The sequence below is a fragment of the Scyliorhinus canicula genome, chromosome 2 (genome assembly GCF_902713615.1).
Source record: "Scyliorhinus canicula chromosome 2, sScyCan1.1, whole genome shotgun sequence".
Classification (NCBI taxonomy): Eukaryota; Metazoa; Chordata; class Chondrichthyes; order Carcharhiniformes; family Scyliorhinidae; genus Scyliorhinus; species Scyliorhinus canicula.
In genome coordinates, this window is record NC_052147.1 from 52,290,102 (window position 1) to 52,315,674 (window position 25,573).

General features: G+C 45.2%; 1 protein-coding gene across 1 annotated transcript in view; it reads right to left on the reverse strand.

Annotated features, from left to right (window-relative positions):
* The window catches only part of LOC119962248 (neuroblast differentiation-associated protein AHNAK-like), a 158,644-nt gene that overhangs the window by 21,075 nt on the left and 111,996 nt on the right, over positions 1 to 25,573 (reverse strand). Inside the window, 5 exon segments of the mRNA XM_038790238.1 lie at positions 3 to 6,184; positions 6,187 to 11,314; positions 17,657 to 17,826; positions 20,939 to 21,095; positions 21,223 to 21,330. Coding sequence (XP_038646166.1) covers positions 3 to 6,184; positions 6,187 to 11,314; positions 17,657 to 17,826; positions 20,939 to 21,095; positions 21,223 to 21,330 — 11,745 coding nt within the window.

A 25,573-nucleotide genomic window follows, 5' to 3' on the forward strand; every position in this document is an offset into this window, starting at 1 on the left:
ATATCTGGGGCTCTGACGTCAATCTTCGGACCTTGAATATCTACCTCAGGTTTTCCTAGTGAAAGATCCACATCTGGCTTCTTCACACTCACATCCACATCTGGACCTTGGAATTTTGGAAGTGAAACACCGAATGCTGGCATTTTCATAGATGGCATTTTGAACCTCCCGCCATCACCTTTCACTTTCAGGTCTGCGGCTCCAACATCTACATCTACAGTTGGTACATGGATGTCAGTGGCTGGAGCATTAATGTCCACTGACAGTCCAGGTGTTGAAATGTCAAGTTCAGGTTTAGTTATGGATGTATCAACATCAAATTTCCCCTTCATTCTTGGAATACCAATATCTATTGATGTTTTCCCCACCTCCGGCATTTTCAGACTGACATCCGGTCCTTTGAGTTCAAGGTCTCCAACATTGACAGCACCTTCTATATTTCCTAGTTTACCATCAATGCCAGGCACTTGCATGTCCACACCAGATTTGGGGAGGGAGATGTCAACTTTGGGGAGATTGATATCAATGTCGGGCGCCTTGATGTCAGGTGCTGAAATTCCGAATTTCGGTCCTTTAAACTTGGGCAACTTTAATTTTCCTCCTTTTCCCTCAAGATCCACGTCAGGCATCTCCACATCAACCTCAAATTCTGGGGCTCTGGCTCCAATGTTCAGACCTGGAATATCTACCTCAGCTTTTCCAAGTGAAATATCCATATCTGGCTTCTTCACGCTAACATCCGCCTCTGAGCGTTTGAATTTTGGAAGTGAAACGCCAAACGATGGCATTTTCATGGATGGCATTTTGAACCTCCCACCATCACCTTTCACCTTCAGGCCTGCTGCTGCAACATCGACATCTGCAGTTGGTACATGGATCTCAGTGGTTGGGGCGTTAATGTCCACTGACAGTCTCGGAGCAGAAAGATCAACTTCAGGTTTAGTTATGGATGTATCAACTTCAAATTTCCCTTTCACTTTCGGCATCCCAACATCGATTGACATTTCCTCCACTTCAGGCATTTTTACACTGACATCCGGCCCTTTGAGTTCAATGTCTCCAACACTGATATCTCCTTTCATCTTCCCTGGTTTTACATGAACACCATGCACGTTCACATCTACATCAGATTTTGGTACTGAGATGTCAACTTTCGGCAGTTTGATATCAATGTTGGGACCTTTGACATCAGGTGCTGAAAATCCAAATTTTGGTCCTTTGAATTTAGGCATTTTTATTTTCCCTCCTTTTCCCGTGAGATCTACATCAGGTGCATCTACATCAACTTCATATTCTGGGGCTCTGACGTCAATCTTCGGACCTTGAATATCTACCTCAGGTTTTCCTAGTGAAAGATCCACATCTGGCTTCTTCACACTCACATCCACATCTGGACCTTGGAATTTTGGAAGTGAAACACCGAATGCTGGCATTTTCATAGATGGCATTTTGAACCTCCCGCCATCACCTTTCACTTTCAGGTCTGCGGCTCCAACATCTACATCTACAGTTGGTACATGGATGTCAGTGGCTGGAGCATTAATGTCCACTGACAGTCCAGGTGTTGAAATGTCAAGTTCAGGTTTAGTTATGGATGTATCAACATCAAATTTCCCCTTCATTCTTGGAATACCAATATCTATTGATGTTTTCCCCACCTCCGGCATTTTCAGACTGACATCCGGTCCTTTGAGTTCAAGGTCTCCAACATTGACATCACCTACCATCTTGCCGAGTTTACCATCAATGCCAGGAACTTGCATGTCCACACCAGATTTGGGGAGGGAGATGTCAACTTTGGGGAGGTTGATATCAATGTCGGGCGCCTTGATGTCAGGAGCTGAAATTCCAAATTTCGGTCCTTTAAACTTGGGCAACTTTAATTTCCCTCCTTTTCCCTCAAGATCCACGTCAGGCATCTCCACATCAATCTCACATTCTGGGGCTCTGGCTCCAATGTTCAGACCTGGAATGTCTACCTCAGCTTTTCCAAGTGAAATATCCATATCTGGCTTCTTCACGCTAACATCTGCCTCTGAGCGTTTGAATTTTGGAAGTGAAACGCCAAACGATGGCATTTTCATGGTTGGCATTTTGAACCTCCCACCATCACCTTTCACGTTCAGGCCTGCTGCTGCAACATCGACATCTGCAGTTGGTACATGGATCTCAGTGGTTGGGGCGTTAATGTCCACTGACAGTCTCGGAGCAGAAAGATCAACTTCAGGTTTAGTTATGGATGTATCAACTTCAAATTTCCCTTTCACTTTCGACATCCCAACATCGATTGACATTTCCTCCACTTCAGGCATTTTTACACTGACATCCGGCCCTTTGAGTTCAATGTCTCCAACACTGATATCTCCTTTCATCATCCCTGGTTTTACATGAACACCAGGCACGTTCACATCTACATCAGATTTTGGTAGTGAAATGTCAACTTTCGGCAGTTTGATATCAATGTTGGGACCTTTGACATCAGGTGCTGAAAATCCAAATTTTGGTCCTTTGAATTTAGGCATTTTTATTTTCCCTCCTTTTCCCGTGAGATCTACATCAGGTGCATCTACATCAAATTCATATTCTGGGGCTCTGACGTCAATCTTCGGACCTTGAATATCTACCTCAGGTTTTCCTAGTGAAAGATCCATATCTGGCTTCTTCACACTCACATCCACATCTGGACCTTGGAATTTTGGAAGTGAAACACCGAATGCTGGCATTTTCATAGATGGCATTTTGAACCTCCCGCCATCACCTTTCACTTTCAGGTCTGCTGCTGCAACATCTACATCTACAGTTGGTACATGGATGTCAGTGGCTGGAGCATTAATGTCCACTGACAGTAGAGGTGTTGAAACGTCAAGTTCAGGTTTAGTTATGGATGTATCAACATCAAATTTCCCTTTCATTCTTGGAATACCAATATCTATTGATGTTTTCCCCACCTCCGGCATTTTTAGACTGACATCCGGTCCTTTGAGTTCAAGGTCTCCAACATTGACAGCACCTTCCATATTTCCTAGTTTACCATCAATGCCAGGCACTTGCATGTCCACACCAGATTTGGGGAGGGAGATGTCAACTTTGGGGAGGTTGATATCAATGTCGGGCGCCTTGATGTCAGGAGCTGAAATTCCAAATTTCGGTCCTTTAAACTTGGGCAACTTTAATTTCCCTCCTTTTCCCTCAAGATCCACATCAGGCATCTCCACATCAACCTCACATTCTGGGGCTCTGGCTCCAATGTTCAGACCTGGAATATCTACCTCAGCTTTTCCAAGTGAAATATCCATATCTGGCTTCTTCACGCTAACATCCGCCTCTGAGTGTTTGAATTTTGGAAGTGAAACGCCAAACGATGGCATTTTCAAGGATGGCATTTTGAACCTCCCACCATCACCTTTCACCTTCAGACCTGCTGCTGCAACATCGACATCTGAAGTTGGTACATGGATCTCAGTGGTTGGGGCGTTAATGTCCACTGACAGTCTCGGAGCAGAAAGATCAACTTCAGGTTTAGTTATGGATGTATCAACTTCAAATTTCCCTTTCACTTTCGACATCCCAACATCGATTGACATTTCCTCCACTTCAGGCATTTTTACACTGACATCCGGCCCTTTGAGTTCAATGTCTCCAACACTGATATCTCCTTTCATCATCCCTGGTTTTACATGAACACCAGGCACGTTCACATCTACATCAGATTTTGGTAGTGAGATGTCAACTTTTGGCAGTTTGATATCAATGTTGGGACCTTTGACATCAGGTGCTGAAAATCCAAATTTTGGTCCTTTGAATTTAGGCATTTTTATTTTCCCTCCTTTTCCCGTGAGATCTACATCAGGTGCATCTACATCAAATTCATATTCTGGGGCTCTGACGTCAATCTTCGGACCTTGAATATCTACCTCAGGTTTTCCTAGTGAAAGATCCATATCTGGCTTCTTCACACTCACATCCACATCTGGACCTTGGAATTTTGGAAGTGAAACACCGAATGCTGGCATTTTCATAGATGGCATTTTGAACCTCCCACCATCACCTTTCACTTTCAGGTCTGCTGCTGCAACATCTACATCTACAGTTGGTACATGGATGTCAGTGGCTGGAGCATTAATGTCCACTGACAGTCCAGGTGTTGAAACGTCAAGTTCAGGTTTAGTTATGGATGTATCAACATCAAATTTCCCTTTCATTCTTGGAATACCAATATCTATTGATGTTTTCCCCACCTCCGGCATTTTTAGACTGACATCCGGTCCTTTGAGTTCAAGGTCTCCAACATTGACAGCACCTTCCATATTTCCTAGTTTACCATCAATGCCAGGCACTTGCATGTCCACACCAGATTTGGGGAGGGAGATGTCAACTTTGGGGAGGTTGATATCAATGTCGGGCGCCTTGATGTCAGGAGCTGAAATTCCAAATTTCGGTCCTTTAAACTTGGGCAACTTTAATTTCCCTCCTTTTCCTTCAAGATCCACGTCAGGCATCGCCACATCAACCTCACATTCTGGGGCTCTGGCTCCAATGTTCAGACCTGGAATATCTACCTCAGCTTTTCCAAGTGAAATATCCATATCTGGCTTCTTCACGCTAACATCCGCCTCTGAGTGTTTGAATTTTGGAAGTGAAACGCCAAACGATGGCATTTTCAAGGATGGCATTTTGAACCTCCCACCATCACCTTTCACCTTCAGACCTGCTGCTGCAACATCGACATCTGCAGTTGGTACATGGATCTCAGTGGTTGGGGCGTTAATGTCCACTGACAGTCTCGGAGCAGAAAGATCAACTTCAGGTTTAGTTATGGATGTATCAACTTCAAATTTCCCTTTCACTTTCGACATCCCAACACCGATTGACATTTCCTCCACTTCAGGCATTTTTACACTGACATCCGGCCCTTTGATTTCAATGTCTCCAACACTGATATCTCCTTTCATCTTCCCTGGTTTTACATGAACACCAGGCACGTTCACATCTACATCAGATTTTGGTAGTGAAATGTCAACTTTCGGAAGTTTGATATCAATGTTGGGACCTTTGACATCAAGTGCTGAAAATCCAAATTTTGGTCCTTTGAATTTAGGCATTTTTATTTTCCCTCCTTTTTCCGTGAGATCTACATCAGGTGCATCTACATCAACTTCATATTCTGGGGCTCTGACGTCAATCTTCGGACCTTGAATATCTACCTCAGGTTTTCCTAGTGAAAGATCCACATCTGGCTTCTTCACACTCACATCCACATCTGGACCTTGGAATTTTGGAAGTGAAACACCGAATGCTGGCATTTTCATAGATGGCATTTTGAACCTCCCGCCATCACCTTTCACTTTCAGGTCTGCGGCTCCAACATCTACATCTACAGTTGGTACATGGATGTCAGTGGCTGGAGCATTAATGTCCAATGACAGTCCAGGTGTTGAAATGTCAAGTTCAGGTTTAGTTATGGATGTATCAACATCAAATTTCCCCTTCATTCTTGGAATACCAATATCTATTGATGTTTTCCCCACCTCCGGCATTTTCAGACTGACATCCGGTCCTTTGAGTTCAAGGTCTCCAACATTGACAGCACCTTCCATATTTCCTAGTTTACCATCAATGCCAGGCACTTGCATGTCCACACCAGATGTGGGGAGGGAGATGTCAACTTTGGGGAGGTTGATATCAATGTCGGGCGCCTTGATGTCAGGAGCTGAAATTCCAAATTTCGGTCCTTTAAACTTGGGCAACTTTAATTTCCCTCCTTTTCCCTCAAGATCCACGTCAGGCATCTCCACATCAACCTCACATTCTGGGGCTCTGGCTCCAATGTTCAGACCTGGAATATCTACCTCAGCTTTTCCAAGTGAAATATCCATATCTGGCTTCTTCACGCTAACATCCGCCTCTGAGTGTTTGAATTTTGGAAGTGAAACGCCAAACGATGGCATTTTCAAGGATGGCATTTTGAACCTCCCACCATCACCTTTCACCTTCAGACCTGCTGCTGCAACATCGACATCTGAAGTTGGTACATGGATCTCAGTGGTTGGGGCGTTAATGTCCACTGACAGTCTCGGAGCAGAAAGATCAACTTCAGGTTTAGTTATGGATGTATCAACTTCAAATTTCCCTTTCACTTTCGACATCCCAACATCGATTGACATTTCCTCCACTTCAGGCATTTTACACTGACATCCGGCCCTTTGAGTTCAATGTCTCCAACACTGATATCTCCTTTCATCATCCCTGGTTTTACATGAACACCAGGCACGTTCACATCTACATCAGATTTTGGTAGTGAGATGTCAACTTTCGGCAGTTTGATATCAATGTTGGGACCTTTGACATCAGGTGCTGAAAATCCAAATTTTGGTCCTTTGAATTTAGGCATTTTTATTTTCCCTCCTTTTCCCGTGAGATCTACATCAGGTGCATCTACACCAACTTCATATTCTGGGGCTCTGACGTCAATCTTCGGACCTTGAATATCTACCTCAGGTTTTCCTAGTGAAAGATCCATATCTGGCGTCTTCACACTCACATCCACATCTGGACCTTGGAATTTTGGAAGTGAAACACCGAATTCTGGCATTTTCATAGATGGCATTTTGAACCTCCCACCATCACCTTTCACTTTCAGGTCTGCTGCTGCAACATCTACATCTACAGTTGGTACATGGATGTCAGTGGCTGGAGCATTAATGTCCACTGACAGTCCAGGTGTTGAAACGTCAAGTTCAGGTTTAGTTATGGATGTATCAACATCAAATTTCCCTTTCATTCTTGGAATACCAATATCTATTGATGTTTTCCCCACCTCCGGCATTTTTAGACTGACATCCGGTCCTTTGAGTTCAAGGTCTCCAACATTGACAGCACCTTCCATATTTCCTAGTTTACCATCAATGCCAGGCACTTGCATGTCCACACCAGAGTTGGGGAGGGAGATGTCAACTTTGGGGAGGTTGATATCAATGTCGGGCGCCTTGATGTCAGGAGCTGAAATTCCAAATTTCGGTCCTTTAAACTTGGGCAACTTTAATTTCCCTCCTTTTCCCTCAAGATCCACGTCAGGCATCGCCACATCAACCTCACATTCTGGGGCTCTGGCTCCAATGTTCAGACCTGGAATATCTACCTCAGCTTTTCCAAGTGAAATATCCATATCTGGCTTCTTCACGCTAACATCCGCCTCTGAGTGTTTGAATTTTGGAAGTGAAACGCCAAACGATGGCATTTTCAAGGATGGCATTTTGAACCTCCCACCATCACCTTTCACCTTCAGACCTGCTGCTGCAACATCGACATCTGCAGTTGGTACATGGATCTCAGTGGTTGGGGCGTTAATGTCCACTGACAGTCTCGGAGCAGAAAGATCAACTTCAGGTTTAGTTATGGATGTATCAACTGCAAATTTCCCTTTCACTTTCGACATCCCAACACCGATTGACATTTCCTCCACTTCAGGCATTTTTACACTGACATCCGGCCCTTTGATTTCAATGTCTCCAACACTGATATCTCCTTTCATCTTCCCTGGTTTTACATGAACACCAGGCACGTTCACATCTACATCAGATTTTGGTAGTGAAATGTCAACTTTCGGAAGTTTGATATCAATGTTGGGACCTTTGACATCAGGTGCTGAAAATCCAAATTTTGGTCCTTTGAATTTAGGCATTTTTATTTTCCCTCCTTTTTCCGTGAGATCTACATCAGGTGCATCTACATCAACTTCATATTCTGGGGCTCTGACGTCAATCTTCGGACCTTGAATATCTACCTCAGGTTTTCCTAGTGAAAGATCCACATCTGGCTTCTTCACACTCACATCCACATCTGGACCTTGGAATTTTGGAAGTGAAACACCGAATGCTGGCATTTTCATAGATGGCATTTTGAACCTCCCGCCATCACCTTTCACTTTCAGGTCTGCGGCTCCAACATCTACATCTACAGCTGGTACATGGATGTCAGTGGCTGGAGCATTAATGTCCAATGACAGTCCAGGTGTTGAAATGTCAAGTTCAGGTTTAGTTATGGATGTATCAACATCAAATTTCCCCTTCATTCTTGGAATACCAATATCTATTGATGTTTTCCCCACCTCCGGCATTTTCAGACTGACATCCGGTCCTTTGAGTTCAAGGTCTCCAACATTGACATCACCTTCCATCTTGCCTAGTTTACCATCAATGCCAGGCACTTGCATGTCCACACCAGATTTGGGGAGGGATATTTCAACTTTGGGGAGGTTGATATCAATGTCGGGCGCCTTAATGTCATGAGCTGAAATTCCAAATTTCGGTCCTTTAAACTTGGGCAACTTTAATTTCCCTCCTTTTCCCTCAAGATCCACGTCAGGCATCTCCACATCAACCTCACATTCTGGGGCTCTGGCTCCAATGTTCAGACCTGCAATATCTACCTCAGCTTTTCCAAGTGAAATATCCATATCTGGCTTCTTCACGCTAACATCCGCCTCTGAGTGTTTGAATTTTGGAAGTGAAACGCCAAACGATGGCATTTTCATGGATGGCATTTTGAACCTCCCACCATCACCTTTCACCTTCAGGCCTGCTGCTGCAACATCGACATCTGCAGTTGGTACATGGATCTCAGTGGTTGGGGCGTTAATGTCCACTGACAGTCTAGGAGGAGACAGACCAACTTCAGGTTTAGTTATGGATGTATCAACTGCAAATTTCCCTTTCACTTTCGGCATCCCAACATCGATTGACATTTCCTCCACTTCAGGCATTTTTACACTGACATCCGGCCCTTTGAGTTCAATGTCTCCAACACTGATATCTCCATTCATCTTCCCTGGTTTTACATGAACACCAGGCACTTTCACATCTACATCAGATTTTGGTAGTGAGATGTCAACTTTCGGCAGTTTGATATCAATGTTGGGACCTTTGACATCAGGTGCTGAAAATCCAAATTTTGGTCCTTTGAATTTAGGCATTTTTATTTTCCCTCCTTTTCCCGTGAGATCTACATCAGGTGCATCTACATCAACTTCATATTCTGGGGCTCTGACGTCAATCTTCGGACCTTGAATATCTACCTCAGGTTTTCCTAGTGAAAGATCCACATCTGGCTTCTTCACACTCACATCCACATCTGGACCTTGGAATTTTGGAAGTGAAACACCGAATGCTGGCATTTTCATAGATGGCATTTTGAACCTCCCGCCATCACCTTTCACTTTCAGGTCTGCGGCTCCAACATCTACATCTACAGTTGGTACATGGATGTCAGTGGTTGGGGCGTTAATGTCCCCTGACAGTCTAGGAGCTGAAAGATCAACTTCAGGTTTAGTTATGGATGTATCAACTTCAAATTTCCCTTTCACTTTCGACATCCCAACATCGATTGACAGTTCCTTCACTTCTGGCATTTTTACACTGACATCCGGCCCTTTGAGTTCAAGGTCACCCACACTGATTTCACTTTCCATTTTGCCTGATTTCACATCAACACCAAATGATGGCATTTTAATGGATGGCACTTTGAACCTACCACCATCACCTGTCACCTTCAGGCCGGCTGCTGGAACATCTACATCTTCTGCTGGTATATGAATGTTTGTCATTGCAGCTTCAATGTTCACTGACCGTCCAGGAGTTGAAACGTCAACAGTAGGTTTCGACATGGATAATTCACCATTCAATGTCCCTTTCACTTGAGGAATACTCATATCGGGTGATGTTTTTTTAATTTTGGACTTTTTTACACTGACATGCGTCCCTTTGAGTTCATTGGATCCAACACTCAGATCACCTTTAATCTTGCCTTGCTTCACATCTATAGCTGGCACTTTCACGTCCACATCAGCATTTTTGAGTGAGGCCTCAACCTCCGGATGTTTGACCTCCAGGTTCATTTTGGGTGCTTTTACTTCAGTTGTTGAAAAGCCAAATTGCGGTACTTTTATTTTGTACTTTTCACCATTCCCTCCTTCATACACATGCATGCTAAGAACCTCCTCTGCTCCCTCAAGTTCGGGTTCAAATGTCTCCCATTCTTTGTCCCCCCCATCAATTTGATACTTGGTGCCGGAAATGTCGTGTTTCTTCTTCATGCTGACGCCCATACTGGAACTGAAGTCTTCCAACTCAGCCATCCCAGACATGAGATCACCCTTCGTCTGATCTGTCATCACTTTTACTGCTGGTTCTTTCAGATCTGTGGCATCAACTTTCATTAAGCTGACATCAATTGCAAGTGTGGAAGACTTTGGCTGTGTTATCGGAGTTTTAGCTAAGGCTTCTTTCTTTTTGGGCTTTTTTATTTTTTCCTGCTTATCAGTTTTGGGTTTCTTAGTTCGTGTTTCAGATTTTGGAATCTGAATGCCGGCAATTTGCACTCCGATTCTCGCTTCTCCCCCCTCGTGTAGTGGCGATGAAGCATCAGATTTTCCATCAGTCGTCCTAAGTTCTTTTTGCAAGGCATTCTGTTGTGTTGGCTGGTCAGATATTTCCCCAAGTACCCCAGCCATTTGTGACTTGACCTTTGGCCTCCCACCTCCAGTTTTCAATTGAATTTCTGAAGCTGTAATCGGAATAGGTGATCTGGTATCACTGTCTCTTTCTGAATACCCAATTTCAATTTTTTGCCATTCCATTCTTGTGTCTGATGTTTGCAAACACATGTTTTCCTCGGGTAATTTTGTCTCCATTTCAATTGTGGACAGACTTGGTTCTGAAAGGACAAATTTTGCTATTTTGAGTTTTGGCATTTTGAGTTTGGATTCAACGTTGACATTCTCTGACTCCATTTCATGACTTTGATTCTCCAACTTTGGATCAGGTTGCTTCATTGTTGTTATTGCCGCACCGTTTGCGTTTGGCGCTGCACTTTCTGCATTTGCTTGGAGTGTGTCATATTTCAAAGAAGGTGCTTCCTTTTCCCTCTTGGAGGCTTCTGTTTTCCCAATTTTTGTCCCCCTCGCACCAATGTGTGGAAGTTTTATTTTTCTTCTCCGCTTTTTCACTTTTTGGGGGGGCTCTGCTGTTTTTAAATGGGATTCTATATCGGTGCTTGTTGCTGGTACGTCCTGTTGATCACGCTCCTCTGTTTCTGATAAGCTGTGAGATCTGTCCAGTTTGTACATCCTTGTCTTCTTGAAAGCTGGTAATTTGGGGCAGGAAAAAGTTACATCAGGTACTTCAGCCACCTTCGACTTCCCCTTCTCAGTCATTTCTTGCATTTGTCGTTCTGTTTGTGTGTTCATGTCTTCGGAAGCATCCCTTGCGATTTTCGTTTTCTTTCCATAAAGCTTTGCAAACAAATCTTCTTCCACTCCCTAAAGGAAAGTATGTATTGTTATTTCATCAGTTTCCAGACAAAACAAATGCATAAGATTGATAGAGAAGCTTACAATGCTGGACACTGTGTTTCTTTTTTTTGTGGAATGGAGTCCTTAATTTGTCAAGCTGACCTCCACAATGCTTTGGTACTTCTTACTTACCTGACCTGCTTTGCAAATGTTCTAGATTTTGTACTCAATGTCTAAATGGCAAGCTCTTTGTACGGATACATTTTCTCATGTAGATGTGGGTCTGCAAATAGCCATGTGAGCTATTTTTTAATGATCTGATTTACACTGTTACAACTCAGGCATATTCTAAAACTTGCACAAATTCCAAAAGTCAACTTCCCATAAATTGCATTTTATCTTCTGCGTAAGACGTCTGCTATAAATGTATTACCGGATGAAAACTGAAATCTTCTGCAAGTGGGTATAGACCAGAATAATATACCTACGTACAGTGGGAAAATCTCTCTCTCAAGTCACTTACTGCTACACTTAGAAATTGCCAATTGCCCATCCTTTGGCTCTTCACTCATCATGACGTTTGAGTGGATATCAATCCGCTCAATAACACCGTCATGGTCATCTCTAATACCTTTGTCTCCAGTAAAACCACTCTCCCGCAATCTGGCCGGTATGGCCCTCATTGTCACTCCCCTGAGTAAAAGGGATGGAGACTTGAATGATTATGGCGGACAACTGGTTTAACCATTCATTGTCAGATTTGTTTGGATTGCATAAAGTCTTATCAAGTCCTGTCCTTGTCTTCGAAAAATGTCAACTCTTCGAGGATTTTCTTGGAATGTTCAAGTACCCACCTGACATTCTTCCTTGCTACAAACCATCACCTCCAGATTAATAATCCTTATTAGTATCACAGGTAGGCTTACATTAACACCGCAATGACGTTGCTGTGAAAATCCGCTAGTTGCCACACTCCGGTGCCTATTCGGGTATATTTCCTTAGGTTGGCCCTTGCCCTAGCCCTGACCTTGCGTCTTTCCCAGCTCTAGTTAGGTGATGTTGTTCGCAGTTTTTGCTCCTCAGCTTCAGTCCTTCTCTCGTTCAAATATCTGCCACATTGTCCACTCCTCAACAAACTTACCCTTGACCTCTCTCTGTTTATGAACCCCCGCCCTATCTCCAACTTCCCTTTCCTCTCCAAATTCCATAACTTCATTTTTGAGTCCCTCCAATCCATTTTCTGCACCCACCATGGATTTGAAACGACCCTTCAACTTCACAAACAAAAACCTGTGTGACAGCGACAAATGTCTCTCCTCATACTTTTCATAGAAAATGCCACACATCAAAAGGTCAGGGCCACGTCTTTGGGCTCTGTAGTAGCACTGCAGCCGCTGCTCCAGAAACTCCAAAACAATTGAATATATTGGTCAGTCACTTGACCATTTCCAGCATGTCTTACATGGTTTCCCCCGGCTGGGCAGTGTATTCTCATGGGCATGTCGTGCGACTTTGGCACCACAAGGAGAAGTCTGATTCTGCTGCCTGATTTTGCACACGTTTCACAAAGTTGGACTGCACGCGTGTACTAAACGCCGAACATGTGCTCAACAGCAGGAGGAAACCCGGACTAATGCTATTTACAGGTCCAGGCATCCAACTTGCAGGTAAGGTGCCTTTGACTTACTTCTGCTCTAGCAATGTCATGGAAGTACTGAGGCTTGTTCTTGAGGGATTTGTGATGAACCATACATATATTCAGGCAGGCCAGAGGATTTGGTGGCCCATCCCTACATAAGGTATGGAGGTTATTTTGCAGTATTTCTGAGTTTACAACATGATCAGCAAATGGAGCAGAGACCTGAAGTGAGGGGAAGCTCTGTGAAGCGGGAGGAGGAGGTGGGCTCTTCACAGAAGGCAATGTCTGCCTTGGGTTTCTCAAGAACCCTTCCCTTACCTTCATCTAACCCAGAACCAATACTTGAGGTGGTTCCGATTCAACAAAAAGGCGGTCATAGAACTTGTAACACTTTCTTCAATACAACCTGCAACGTCACACCGAGGCAAGGGCGGCCCTGCCCAGGGCTGTAAAGTTTACAGTGGCATTGGTCTGCTATGCATCTAGACCATTCCAATGAGGGACTGGGTGGCATAGCCAACAGTTCCCAGTATGCCATCCATCAATGCATCTGGGGTGATTGAGTGTGGCTGAGTGTGTGTGTGGAAGAGATTGAGTGTGTGTGGTAGTGACTGAGTATAACTGAGTGTGTGTGTGAGTAAGAGTCAGTGACTGAGTGTCTGAGTGGGAGTGAGAGCAAGTGACTGAGTGTGTGTGCGTGTGTGTGTAAATGAGTGTGTGTGCGAGTGAGAGTAAGTGACTGAGTGTGTGTGGGAGTAAGGGTGAGTGACTGAGTGTGTGTGTGGAAATGAGTGTGTGTGGGAGTAAGAATGAGTGACTGAGTGTTTGTGGGAGTGAGAGAAAGTGACTGAGTGTGCGCGTGCGTATTTAAATGAGTGTGTGTGCGAGTGAGAGTAAGTGACTGAGTGTGTGTGGGAGTAAGGGTGAGTGACTGAGTGTGCGTGTGTAAATGAGTGTGTGTGTGTGGAAATGAGTGTGTGTGTGTGTAAATGAGTGTGTGTGGGAGTAAGAATGAGTGACTGAGTGTCTGGGAGTGAGAGCAAGTGACTGAGTGTATGTGTGTGTGTGTGGGAGTGAGAGTAAGTGACTGAGTGTGTGTGGGAGTAAGGGTGAGTGACTGAGTGTGTGTGTGTAAATGAGTGTGTGTGTGTAAATGAGTGTGTGTGGGAGTAAGAATGAGTGACGAGTGTCTGTGGGAGTGAGAGCAAGTGACTGAGTGTGTGTGGGGATGAATAACTGAGTGTTCATGTGGTAGTGAAACCGAGTGACTGAGTGTGTGCGGGAGTGACCTAGTGTGACTGAGTGTGTGTGTGGTAGTGACTGAGTGTGTGTGTGAGAGAGACTGAGTGTGTGTGTGGGAGTGACTGGGTGTGTGTGGAAGTGACCTAATGTGACTGATTGTGTGTGTGTGGGGGTGATCGAGTGTGTGTGTGGGAGTGACTGGGTGTGTGTGTGTGTGGGAGTGACTGAGTGTGTGTGTGGGAGTGACTGAGTGTGTGTGTGGGAGTGACTGGGTGTGTGTGGGAGTGACCTAGTGTGACTGAGTATGTGTGTGGGAGTGACTGGGTGTGTGTGGAAGTGACCTAGTGTGACTGAGTGTGTGTGGGATTGACTGGGTATGTGTGGGAGTGACCTAGTGTGACTGAGTGTGTGTGGGATTGACTGGGTATGTGTGGGAGTGACCTAGTGTGACTGAGTGTGTGTGTGGGAGTGACTGGGTGCGTGTGGGAGTGACCTAGTGTGACTGAGTGTGTGTGGGAGTGACTGGGTGTGTGTTGGAGTGACATAGTGTGACTGAGTGTGTGTGTAGGAATGACTGGGTGTGTGTGGGGGTGACTGAATGTGACTAATTGTGTGTGTGGGAGTGACTGGGTGCGTGTGGGGGTGACATAGTGTGACTGAGTGTGTGTGGGAGTGACTGGGTGTGTGTGGGAGTGACATAGTGTGACTGAGTGTGTGTGGGAGTGACTGGGTGTGTGTGGGAGTGACATAGTGTGACTGAGTGTGTGTGTAGGAATGACTGGGTGTGTGTGGGGGTGACTGAATGTGACTAATTGTGTGTGTGGGAGGGTGACTGAGTGTGTGTGTGGGAGTGACTGAGTGTGTGTGTGGGGGTGACTGATTGTGTGTGTGGGGGTGACTGAGTGTGTGTGTAGGAATGACTGGGTGTGTGTGGGAGGGTGACTGAGTGTGTGTGTGGGAGTGACTGAGTGTGTGTGTGGGGGTGACTGATTGTGTGTGTGGGGGTGACTGAGTGTGTGTGTGGGAGTGACTGAGTGTGTGTGTGGGGGTGACTGATTGTGTGTGTGTGGGGGGGGGGGTGACAGTGTGTGTGAGAGTGTGACTGATTGTGTGTGTGTGGGGGTGACTGAGTGTGTGTGGAGTGACTGAGTGTGTGTGTGGGAGTGACTGAGTGTGTGTGTGGAGTGACTGAGTGTGTGTGTGGGAGTGACTGAGTGTGTGTGTGGGAGTGACTGAGTGTGTGTGTGGGAGTGACTGAGTGTGTGTGTGTGGGAGTGACTGAGTGTGTGTGTGGGAGTGACTGAGTGTGTGTGTGTGTGGGAGTGACTGTGGTGTGTGGGAGTGACTGAGTGTGTGTGTGGGAGTGACTGAGTGTGTGTGTGGGAGTGACTGAGTGTGTGTGTGTGTGTGGGAGTGACTGAGTGTGTGTGTGGGGGTGACTGAGTGTGTGTGTGGGTGACTGAGTGTGTGTGTGGGGGTGACTGAGTGTGTGTGTGTGTGTGTGTGGGAGTGACTGAGTGTGTGTGTGGGAGTGACTGAATGTGTGTATGGGAGTGACGCCAGGTCCGATCCCATTCCCCAGTCCACCACCGCCAGCCATAAAATGCTACCCGGCCAGCGTTGGAGGTAACATTCAAAATAGTCATCTGCATGCAAATATGGCCCCAGAAGTAAAAAGATTGGACAAGCCTGATTTAGTCGGGAACGGTTGTGTGTTTGAAAGGTGCTGTCTGAGGACTCTGAGTGCTCCTGCAGATGGTGCACACTGCTGTCACTGTGTTTCAGTGGTAGAGGGAAGTAATGTTTGAGGGTGGGGTGCCAGTCAAGTGGGCTGCGCTGTCCTGGATGTAGTTGAGCTTCTGGAGTGTTATTGGAGCTGCATTCAAACAGGCAAGTCGAGGATATTCTATCACACTCCTGACTTGTGCTTTGTAGTTGGTGTACAACTATTGTAGAGTCAGTGGGGGAGCTACTTGCCGCAGGATTCATAACCTCTGACCTCTTGTAGCCAAAGTATTCATTGGCTATTCCAGTTCAATTTCTGGCCAAAGGTAAGCTCAAGGATATAAGGAGTAGGGTACTCAGCAATGGTAATGCCATTGAATGTCAATGGGCAATGGTTGGATTCTCTGTTGTTGGAGGTGGTCATTGCGTAGCACTTGTGTGGCATGAATGTTACTTATCACTTGTCAGTTAAAGGCTGGATATTATCAAAGTCTTGCTGCATTAGGATGTGCCCTCCTTCCGTGCCTGTTGAGATGTAAATGGAACTGAACATTGGGCAATCATCAGTGAACATTGCTACTTCTGACCTCATGATGGAAAGAAGGTCAATGATGAAGCAGATTAATAATGATGGGCCTGGGACATTACCCTGAGGAACTCCTGCAGTGATATCCTGGGACAGAGATGATTGACTGCCAATATCCACAGCCATCTTCCTTTGTACTAGCTATGATTCCAACTGACAGAGGTTTTGCCCTGATTCCCAATTTTCTTCTCCTTAAAGAAGAAAAGAGATCCTTAAAGCCATACTCAGTCAAATGTTGCCTTGATGACAAAGGCAGTCACTCTCACCTCACCCCCAGAGTCCAGCTCTTTTGTCCATGTTTGAACCAAGGCTGTAATGACATTCGGAGCTGGGTAATGCTGGTGGAATGCAAAATGAGCGTCAGTTAACATGTTCTTTTTGAGTAAGTGTCGCTTGAGAGCATTGTTGATAACCTCTTCCATCACTTTACTGATGATGGCGCGTAGACTGATAGGCCAGTAATTAGCTGGGTTGTATCCGAACAAGCGCCGGAGTGTGGTGACTAAGGGATTCTCACAGTAACTTCCTAGCGGTGTCAATGTAAGCCTACTTGTGACAATAAAGATTATTATTATGATGATGATGCCATGAGACTTCGAGGGGTCCAGAGTTCATGTTGAGGACTCCCAGGGCATTTCCCTCCTGACTGTATACCACCGTGCTGCCACCTCTGCTGGGTCTGTCCTGCCAGCGGAGCTGGTGTCGGGGACATTATCTGTAAGATTATGGTTCTGCAAGTAAGACTATGTCAGGCTGTTGTTTGGCTAGACTGGGGGACAGTTCTCCCAATTTTGCGCAAGCACCCAGATTATTCGGAGTACTTTGCAGGGTCAACAGAACTGAGTCTGCCATTGTCGTTTACAGTGCCTCAGTCGCTGTTGGGTGGTCCACCCGGTTTCATTCTTTATAGACTTTCTGGTGATTGGGATATAACTGAGTGTCTTGCCGGGCCATTTCAGGGAGCATTTAAGAATTAACTACATTGCTGTGGGTCTGGAGTCGCATGTAGGCCGGACCATGTGAAGATGGGAGATTTCCTTACCTGAAGAACACGAATGATTTTTAAAAATTTTCCAAAGGAGTATGCTTAACAATATTGTTTGAAGTACGTTCCTAAGAAAATAATATTAGCAGTACAGAGAGTGAACATTTAATTTCTGACAGAAAATAGACCCACCGCAATAGGTTTTCTTCCTTTTAATTCAATTGCCTCAGATCTTATTGGACTAGGTATTGTTCGTTTCAAACAGTATTTCATTTTGTACGGTTCTGAGTACTGCAAAATCTTGAGTGCGTCTTCATATTTGATATTATCAAAGTAAATTGTAGCACTGATCAGTTGGTCACCTGATTGACAAAACAAACATATATCTGGTTACAGAGAGATTGGACCCTGAAATTATTTTTAATCTTTCAGTATCTTTGGCAAAGTTGCTTACTTAAAGCATTGTCTGTCATGGTAACCCTTACTGCATTTGGCACAACTAAAACAAAAATAAGAATGGGAACTCTTGTAACTGCTGTCAAAATATGATTTGTTTCTCCAAGTAATGGAAACATATAATAACCCCTGCTGCCTCACGGCCCCGAGGACCCGGGTTCGATCCTGGCACCGGGTTACTGTCCATGTGGAGTTTGCACATTCTCCCCATGTTTGCATGGGTCTCACCCCCACAACCCAAAGATGTGTAAAGTAGTTGAATTGGCCATGCTAAATTACCCTTTAATTGGGGAAAAAAATAATTGGGTACTCTAAATTTATTTTTATAAACATATAATAATCTTGACTATGTATTAGCTTGCCTGAGGTAATAGCACTCTTGCCTCTGCCTCAGAGGACAGTGGGTTCAAGCCCCAATTTGAACACATAATATAAGCTGACATTTCAGTGCAGTATTGAGGGAGTTCTTCCATGAATACGGATAGATTGCACAAATTCAGCTATAAGGCAATATTAAACTTTACAAACAATTTATAAACCATATTCCATGCAATTTTACAATTAGAACTGTTACCATCATAGTGGGAGCAAGAGTAGAAACACAGTATTATTCAAGCTACATAACCAAATGTAATGTTGCAGTAACAGAGTCTATGTCTACGTGACAATGATATTCTTCAATGAGTGGACTTGCTGATTTAAATTGAAAATACGTTACTTGATATAAATAGCAGGGTTTTCCTTTGATACAATTAACTAATTTATTATTTCTTAAAGACTTATATAAGTGCAACATGTTTAGATCTTGCTATTGAATAAAATTATGGCTCAGATGTGGGGCGGGATTCTTCCGTACCCGGCGGGGCAGGGGTCTCGGCAGGGTGGAGTGCCGTGAACCACTCCGGCGTCGGCCCGCCCCAAAGGTGCGGAATCCTCCGCACCTTCAGGGACTAGGCCGGCACCGGAGTGGTTTGCGCACCGCCGGCTGGCGTGGAAGGCCTTTGGCGCCACGCTAGCCGGGGCCGAAGGGACTCTGCCAGCCGGCACAAGCCCTCGCATGCGCAGGAGCATCAGCGGCTGCTGACGTCATCCCCACGCATGCGCAGGGAGGGTTCACCTACGCGTCGGCCATCGCGGAGGCTCACACGGCCGACGCGTAGGAAAAGAGTGCCCCCACGGCACAGGCCCGCCCATGGATCAGTGGGCCCCGATCGCGGGCCAGGCCAACGTGGGGCACCCCCCAGGGCGAGTTCGCCCCGCATCCCCCCCCCCCCGGACCCCGGAGCCCGCCCCCGCCACTAGGTCTCGCCGGTAAGGGACCTAGTCTAATCTACGCCAGCGGGACTGGCAAAGAACCAGCGGGACTTCAGCCTATAATGTTATAGAAATCACGGAATCCTTACAGTGCAGAAGGAGGTTATTCGGCCCATCAAGTCTGCTCTGACCCTCTGAAAGGGCATCCTACCCAGGCCTCCACCCCATATTCTGCAACCTATCCCCTGCAACTCCGTAACCCCTCCTAGCCCACACATCCCTAGATACTAAGGGGCAATTTAGCAAGGCCAACCCACCTAACCTGCACATCTTTGGACGGTGGGAGGAAACCGAAGCGCCCAGAAGAAACCCACGCAGACATTAGAGAACGGGCAAACCACACAGACGTCACCCAAGGCCGGAATTGAACCCGAGTCCCTGACGCTGTGAGGCAGCAGTGCTAACCACTGTGCCGCCCCATATTAGTGTTAACATATCATTTCTCTGTAATTTAGCTGCTATGAATTGCATTTGCCCAAAATTAATATTAACGAAACTACTACAGCATTGAAAATTCTAACAATTGCTTCACTTCCAAAATTCCATCAGTTCCTCCAGTAAACTGACTTTGGTATCCTGAACTGTGCAATTAAACAATTTTTCTACATTATGTCCATGTGGAGATGCATCTGGAGGGTTAGGAGGTATTCCACCAACTGTAATCTATACATTGGATTTAACATTGCCACCTAAAATGATTTCAAATTCTCTTTAAAATAGATCGCACAAGTCAGACTTTCACAGACTACGATCATGAATAATTTTATGAATCTCTAATAAGCAAAAATATATTTGTGCGTTTTACAAATAATTGTAATTTTTACGTCATCCATTCAGTCTTCTGAACTTTTATAGCAGGATGCTGACAGATTCTGTATCAATCCTTAATGGGTGCACTCATTAAATTCTTTCTCCTGCTTTTTAGCAGAGACGTTAATCCATTTAAAACAAAATAGCAAAGAAATGAAGGTGAACAGGTTAAATGTCCTTTTGCTATTATTCCACAACATTAGCCTGGAAATGGTTGCTGGTTATATTAGCAGATGAACAGCATGCTATTCCTTTGTTTGCTGTTCCATACAGATGTTAACCTATGCATGAACTAAGAAATGTAATCTGGATGCACTAAACACTTATCAGCTAATATTTCTACGCTAGTGACTAAAGAGCAATTCCATGATATAATAACAAAGTAAAAACATTTAGCATTTTGTTCCTAAAGATGATTGCTGCAAATTTTCTCAGGGTTCTCCTGATTTAATAAATAGCCAGCGATGCCCACATCCTGTGAATGAATTAAGACAAATATTGGTGGAAGCCCCATTTACATGTGTGTCAGGGTGGGATCTAATCCTCTGTTGAGTGGGGGTATTCTGAAGGACATTCCCAGCATTTGCTTTAGTTCTTAAAGCTGGTCTTCAATGTGCTTGCTATGTAAGTCAAAGTATTCGCACATCAGCATGCAGCTGGACTCTTACCACTGGCACTTTCCAGCAGAGGTCACTAGGTTATGAAAAGCAAAAGGATTACTGGTTGATTTTTGCTCCTGCCCAACCCAGAGAAACTGAGATTAATTTTTAAGCTCCTGTTTAAAAGCTTTTAAACCTTAAAGCCTTTTAAACCTGAAAACCTTTTAAACCGTAAATCCTTTTAAACCTTTCTGCAGTACTCAGTGAATATCTGGGTAGGTTTTTCACATTTTACCTTCTCTCATGCTGAGGCGTTTTGCAGCAGGAGACTCCTTCAGGACATGTCTGATAAATATGCCCTCCTTTTCACCACTTTTAACGCTGAAACCAGTCGCACCTACTTCAGCCTCCGTGTTCACCAGCACTTCCACAATGTCTTCTTCCTTTTCTTCCTGAAAAGAAACATGAAGAAAATGCAAATCCCTGCAAGTGGTGCAGCTGGTAGTTTTCATTTTTGATCTTTGAGTTACATAAACGAAAGCTTTTTAAGCCATCGACGGCAAAGAAAATTAAACCTACCACTTCCCGACTCATGTTTGTGGATAATTGTTTCTTTGACATAATTTCTAAATCTTTTTTGAGGTCTGTGATGTCGTCAAATGCCTCATGTGGTATCTCCTCCGGCACCTGCAATGGAAAAATCCAGTAATTGGTTACGATGAGAGAGAATTTTCAAGGATTTGATCATGAAATCTAATAGGACGTGCATTGAAACAAATCTCGAGTTAAACAATCCTGTAGATGGAAGGACAACTCTTCTTGGAGGCATCTTTAGGAAGCAGCATCATTGAACTTTCATCTTCAGGTGGCAGCTTCTTTGGCTTCTGCAGCTGGAAGCTCAAGGATTGCCGGTCGAGCAGTTCCACAGCATACTGGTATCTCAAGGGGTCCAGATGCAGGATAGGATCCTGATTTATAAATTGTGAGTGGGACAGTTTTAAACTGGCGAATGTCAGTGGGAATATGGCAGTGAGTGGTGTACCATCATCTTCAATCCTCTGCCTCCCAAATCCCCTTTGAAAACAGAAACACAAATTGGCCTCCACGGTTTTCTGAGATTTTTGCCCGGTGCATTGTAGATTCAATCCTATTCAATCTGTGAACGGCATAAATCGATGGACTTTACCTGTACACCCAGTGTTTGCCATCCCCTATTTTTAAGGAAATGCAGGATACACAGAATGACGGGAGAAAAGATATGTCAGAGAGGAAGTAGGCACCTGCTAGTTCGGATTGCAAGGGTCAAAGCTAATATGGTTCGCGGACTTTGGCAGCGTGTGTGAGGGAGTGAGATTCTGGAGTTTAGCAGGGGATAGTTCTGCAGTTTAGCAGCACAAAGGCAATTTTGAATTCTGACAATCAGCTCAGCAAGGTCTTCGGGATTAACAACAGTTGTGGGCTATCTGTAGATGGTCCTAGGGCTTGGAAATACTGCAGAAAGGAATTTGAATGTTTGGCTATCTGGAGGCTGGAATATTGAATGGCAAAAGAATCTGGAATTATGGGGATGGATCCTGGATTCAGGTAACCCCAGCTGAATGGGAATGGCGGAATTGTGACGCTGTAGTGCCAGGGTCTGCCGGCATTGCTTCTGAATCTGATATTGCTGCAGGACACACAAGGAACTGTAAACAAAGGGCAGAGTTTCACAATGACTGCCCCTTAATTTTCCAGCTAGCGTTAAATGGTGTTCTAGGGCCAAATACGGCTGGAACTGCATTCTGCACCTGCTTCTGCCCCCCCCCCCCCCCCAACAAGCATGCACACCCAACGCGTGAAAGATTTAGACCTGTATTTGAAGACTTTTCAATATTATAATCGATATTACCCCATTCTAAATTTCTTTTAATATTTATTTATAGTTCTCTCTTCAGGAGTCAGCAGCGAATGAAGGTTGCTCACTGTGTATTGCACTTACACTTTGCCCACAGACCTTCTGTGGGTTTTTACACTGGAATTTGCCGTTATCAGAGAGCCAAAACAACACGGCGCCCTCTGGGCTTGTGTCACAGAAAAACATTGGTGTGTCTGCTCATCCAATCAAATTCAAAACTGTTACTTGGTAGTACAAAACTTGAATTTTGCTGAAAGGAGAGGCAGGCTGTCGAAGCTTTTTACCCTGTACTCATCAGAACAGAGATGAGCTGTTGAAGCTTTCTATCTTGTACTCATCAGAACAGAGACATGCTATTGTAGCTTTTTGTCTTTAAACATCAGGGGCGAAATTCTCCCCTACCCGACGGGGCGGGAGGTCCCGGCGTAGCGGAGTGGCGCCAACCACTCCGGCGTCAGGCCTCCCCAAAGGTGCAGAATTCTCCGCACCTTTAGGGGGCAAGCCCTCACATTGAGGGGCTAGGCCCGCGCCAGAGCGGTTGGCACCACGCCGACTGGTGCCCAAACCGGCTCCAGTGGCCTTTGACGCCCGCCGCCTGGCGTCGGGGCCGGCCGAAAGGCCTTCGACGGTTCGCGCATGCGCCGGTGCGTTATCTGCTGCTGACGTCACCACCGGCACATGCGCGCTGGGGGATTCTCTTCCGCCATGGTGGAGGCCATGGCGGTGGCGGAAGATAAAGAGTGCCCCCACAGCACTGGCCCGCCCGCCGATCGGTGGGCCCCGATCACGGGCGTGGCCACCGTGGGGCCCCCCCGGGGTCTGATCGCCCCGCACCCCCCCCGGGGGCCCGCTCGTGCCACCGATCCCGCCGCCACCAGAGGTGGTTCAAACCACGGTGGCGGGAGAGGCCTCCCAGCGGTGGGACTTCGGCCTATCGCGGGCCGGAGAATCGCCGCAGGGGCCTCGCCGATCGGGGGGGCGTGATTCCTGCCCCCGCCAATTCCCGGGTGGCGGAGAATTCCTGTGGGGGTTCGGAGAATTTCGCCCCAGAACAGAGGCATGCTGTTGAAGTTTTTTATCTTGTACTCATCAGAATAGTCCTGATGAGATGAAAGCTTCGACAGCATGTCTCTCTTTTTGGCAACACTCAAATTAAAAATACGTAGAGCCACATGTAAATCAAGAAGTGTGAGTGAGAATGTTTAATTCAATAAAAAATGATGCACTAAAAGCAAAATAGAGTGAAATAAAAGTGAGATTCAAAGAAAGAAAGAGGTACAATATGTAAAAAGAAAAGTGAACAAAATTAAACTTTTAAACCTCCAAGCATACTTACTTTTTGACAAAACGCAGGGTCAACACTTACAAATGTAAATTCTTGATGTCAGAGTGGATGTTGTGAGTAATTTCACTGTTAAAGATTCACTCATACTTGAATGGGCAAATGTTATCCTTTTCTAGTGGGTATCTAATTGGTAAGTGCCACAACGTCAAACCTTCCCATGTGTTTTAATTCTGGGAGAAATAGCAGCATATCACAATTGTTGGAGAGCAACCTGAATAGCAACTTCCTGATTTCCACATTTAACTGCTCATGTGTACTCACTGGAAGTTTCTGGTTGACATATTACTTAATACTGGTGAGCTTTGATCGTCTCATTGTGAGTTCTACCATAAAATCCAGGCTGATACATTTTGATATACATTCCACCCATGCCCCAGAAAGAGGTAAAACTAATGCCTTTATTTTACTTGCTTGTGGGTTTTGTGCGTTGCTGATAAGACCAGCATTTATTGCCTATCCTCAATTTCTCTTAAAAAGATGCTGGTGAGCTGGTATGCCAGTTGGGTAGGGGATTCCAGAATATTAACCCAGCAGTGATAAAGTAACTGCAATGTATTTCCAAGTCAAGGTGGTATGTGACTTGGAAGAAAACTCGCAGGTGGTGGTGTTCCCATGCTCCCGCTGCCCTTGTCCTTCTGGGCTGTCAAAGTCCCAGGTTTGAGAAGTGCTCTTGAAGAAATCTGGATGTGGTTGCTGATCTTATAGATGGTACACACTGCTTCCACTGTGCGCTACATGTGGAGGAAGTGAAGATTTATAGTATTGGGACAAGTGCTGATCTAAAGATTTCAGCACATCTTAAGGTGGGATGAACATTTTTAAACCAACTCAAGCTTGAAAACCTTTTTAAAGCCATGTACATTATGGATAATTTTGGAACCTAATTTTTACTTATCGCAAATGTGGCAACTGCTAAACTACAAAAGGAAATTTAGTTTCCAAAAATAGTTTTCAGACACAGCACAAATTCTGATTGTGTTTTAAGCCAGATAATTAGTGAACACCAGCATGTATTTAAGAAAAAATAGTTGGATATTGGGAATCTTTTGGGAAGAGGGAGTTACTTGAACCTATTTATTTCCTGTAGCCACTCCAATCATCCTTCCACTAATAACCATGTTTTTGTTCACATTCCAGAAACATCCGTAAGCACTTTAAAATTAATGGATTTTTTTGGAAAAATATTTTAATTCAGATTTTCAACAGTTTACCATTTTTACAACAAATAACCCCAACCCCAACAGCACCCCCCTCCCCTGAACTAACGCTGTCCCCCTTGATGGCAAACGGATCCCCAAAATGTAAGACAAACACACCCCACCTTTGGTGGAACCCCTCATCTGCCCCTCTGAGTGAATTTCACCTTCTCCAGATACGGGAACTCCATTAAATCCCCCAGCCACGTCGCGGCTCAGGGAGGAGAAGCTGAACTCTGCCCCAACAGGACCCGCCTGCGAGCGATCAACAGGGCAAAGGCTAAGACATCTGCCCCCGTACCGGCCTGCAACTATGGCAGGTCTGACACTCCGAATATGGCCTCCAGGGGAGCAGCCTCCAAATCTACACGTAGGACCTCAGACATGGTGCTGAAAAACGATAACCCAAAATTTCTCCAACTTTGGGCAGGACCAGAACATATGGACATGGTTGTCTGGGCCCCACCCACACTGCTCGAAGCTATCCTCCACCCC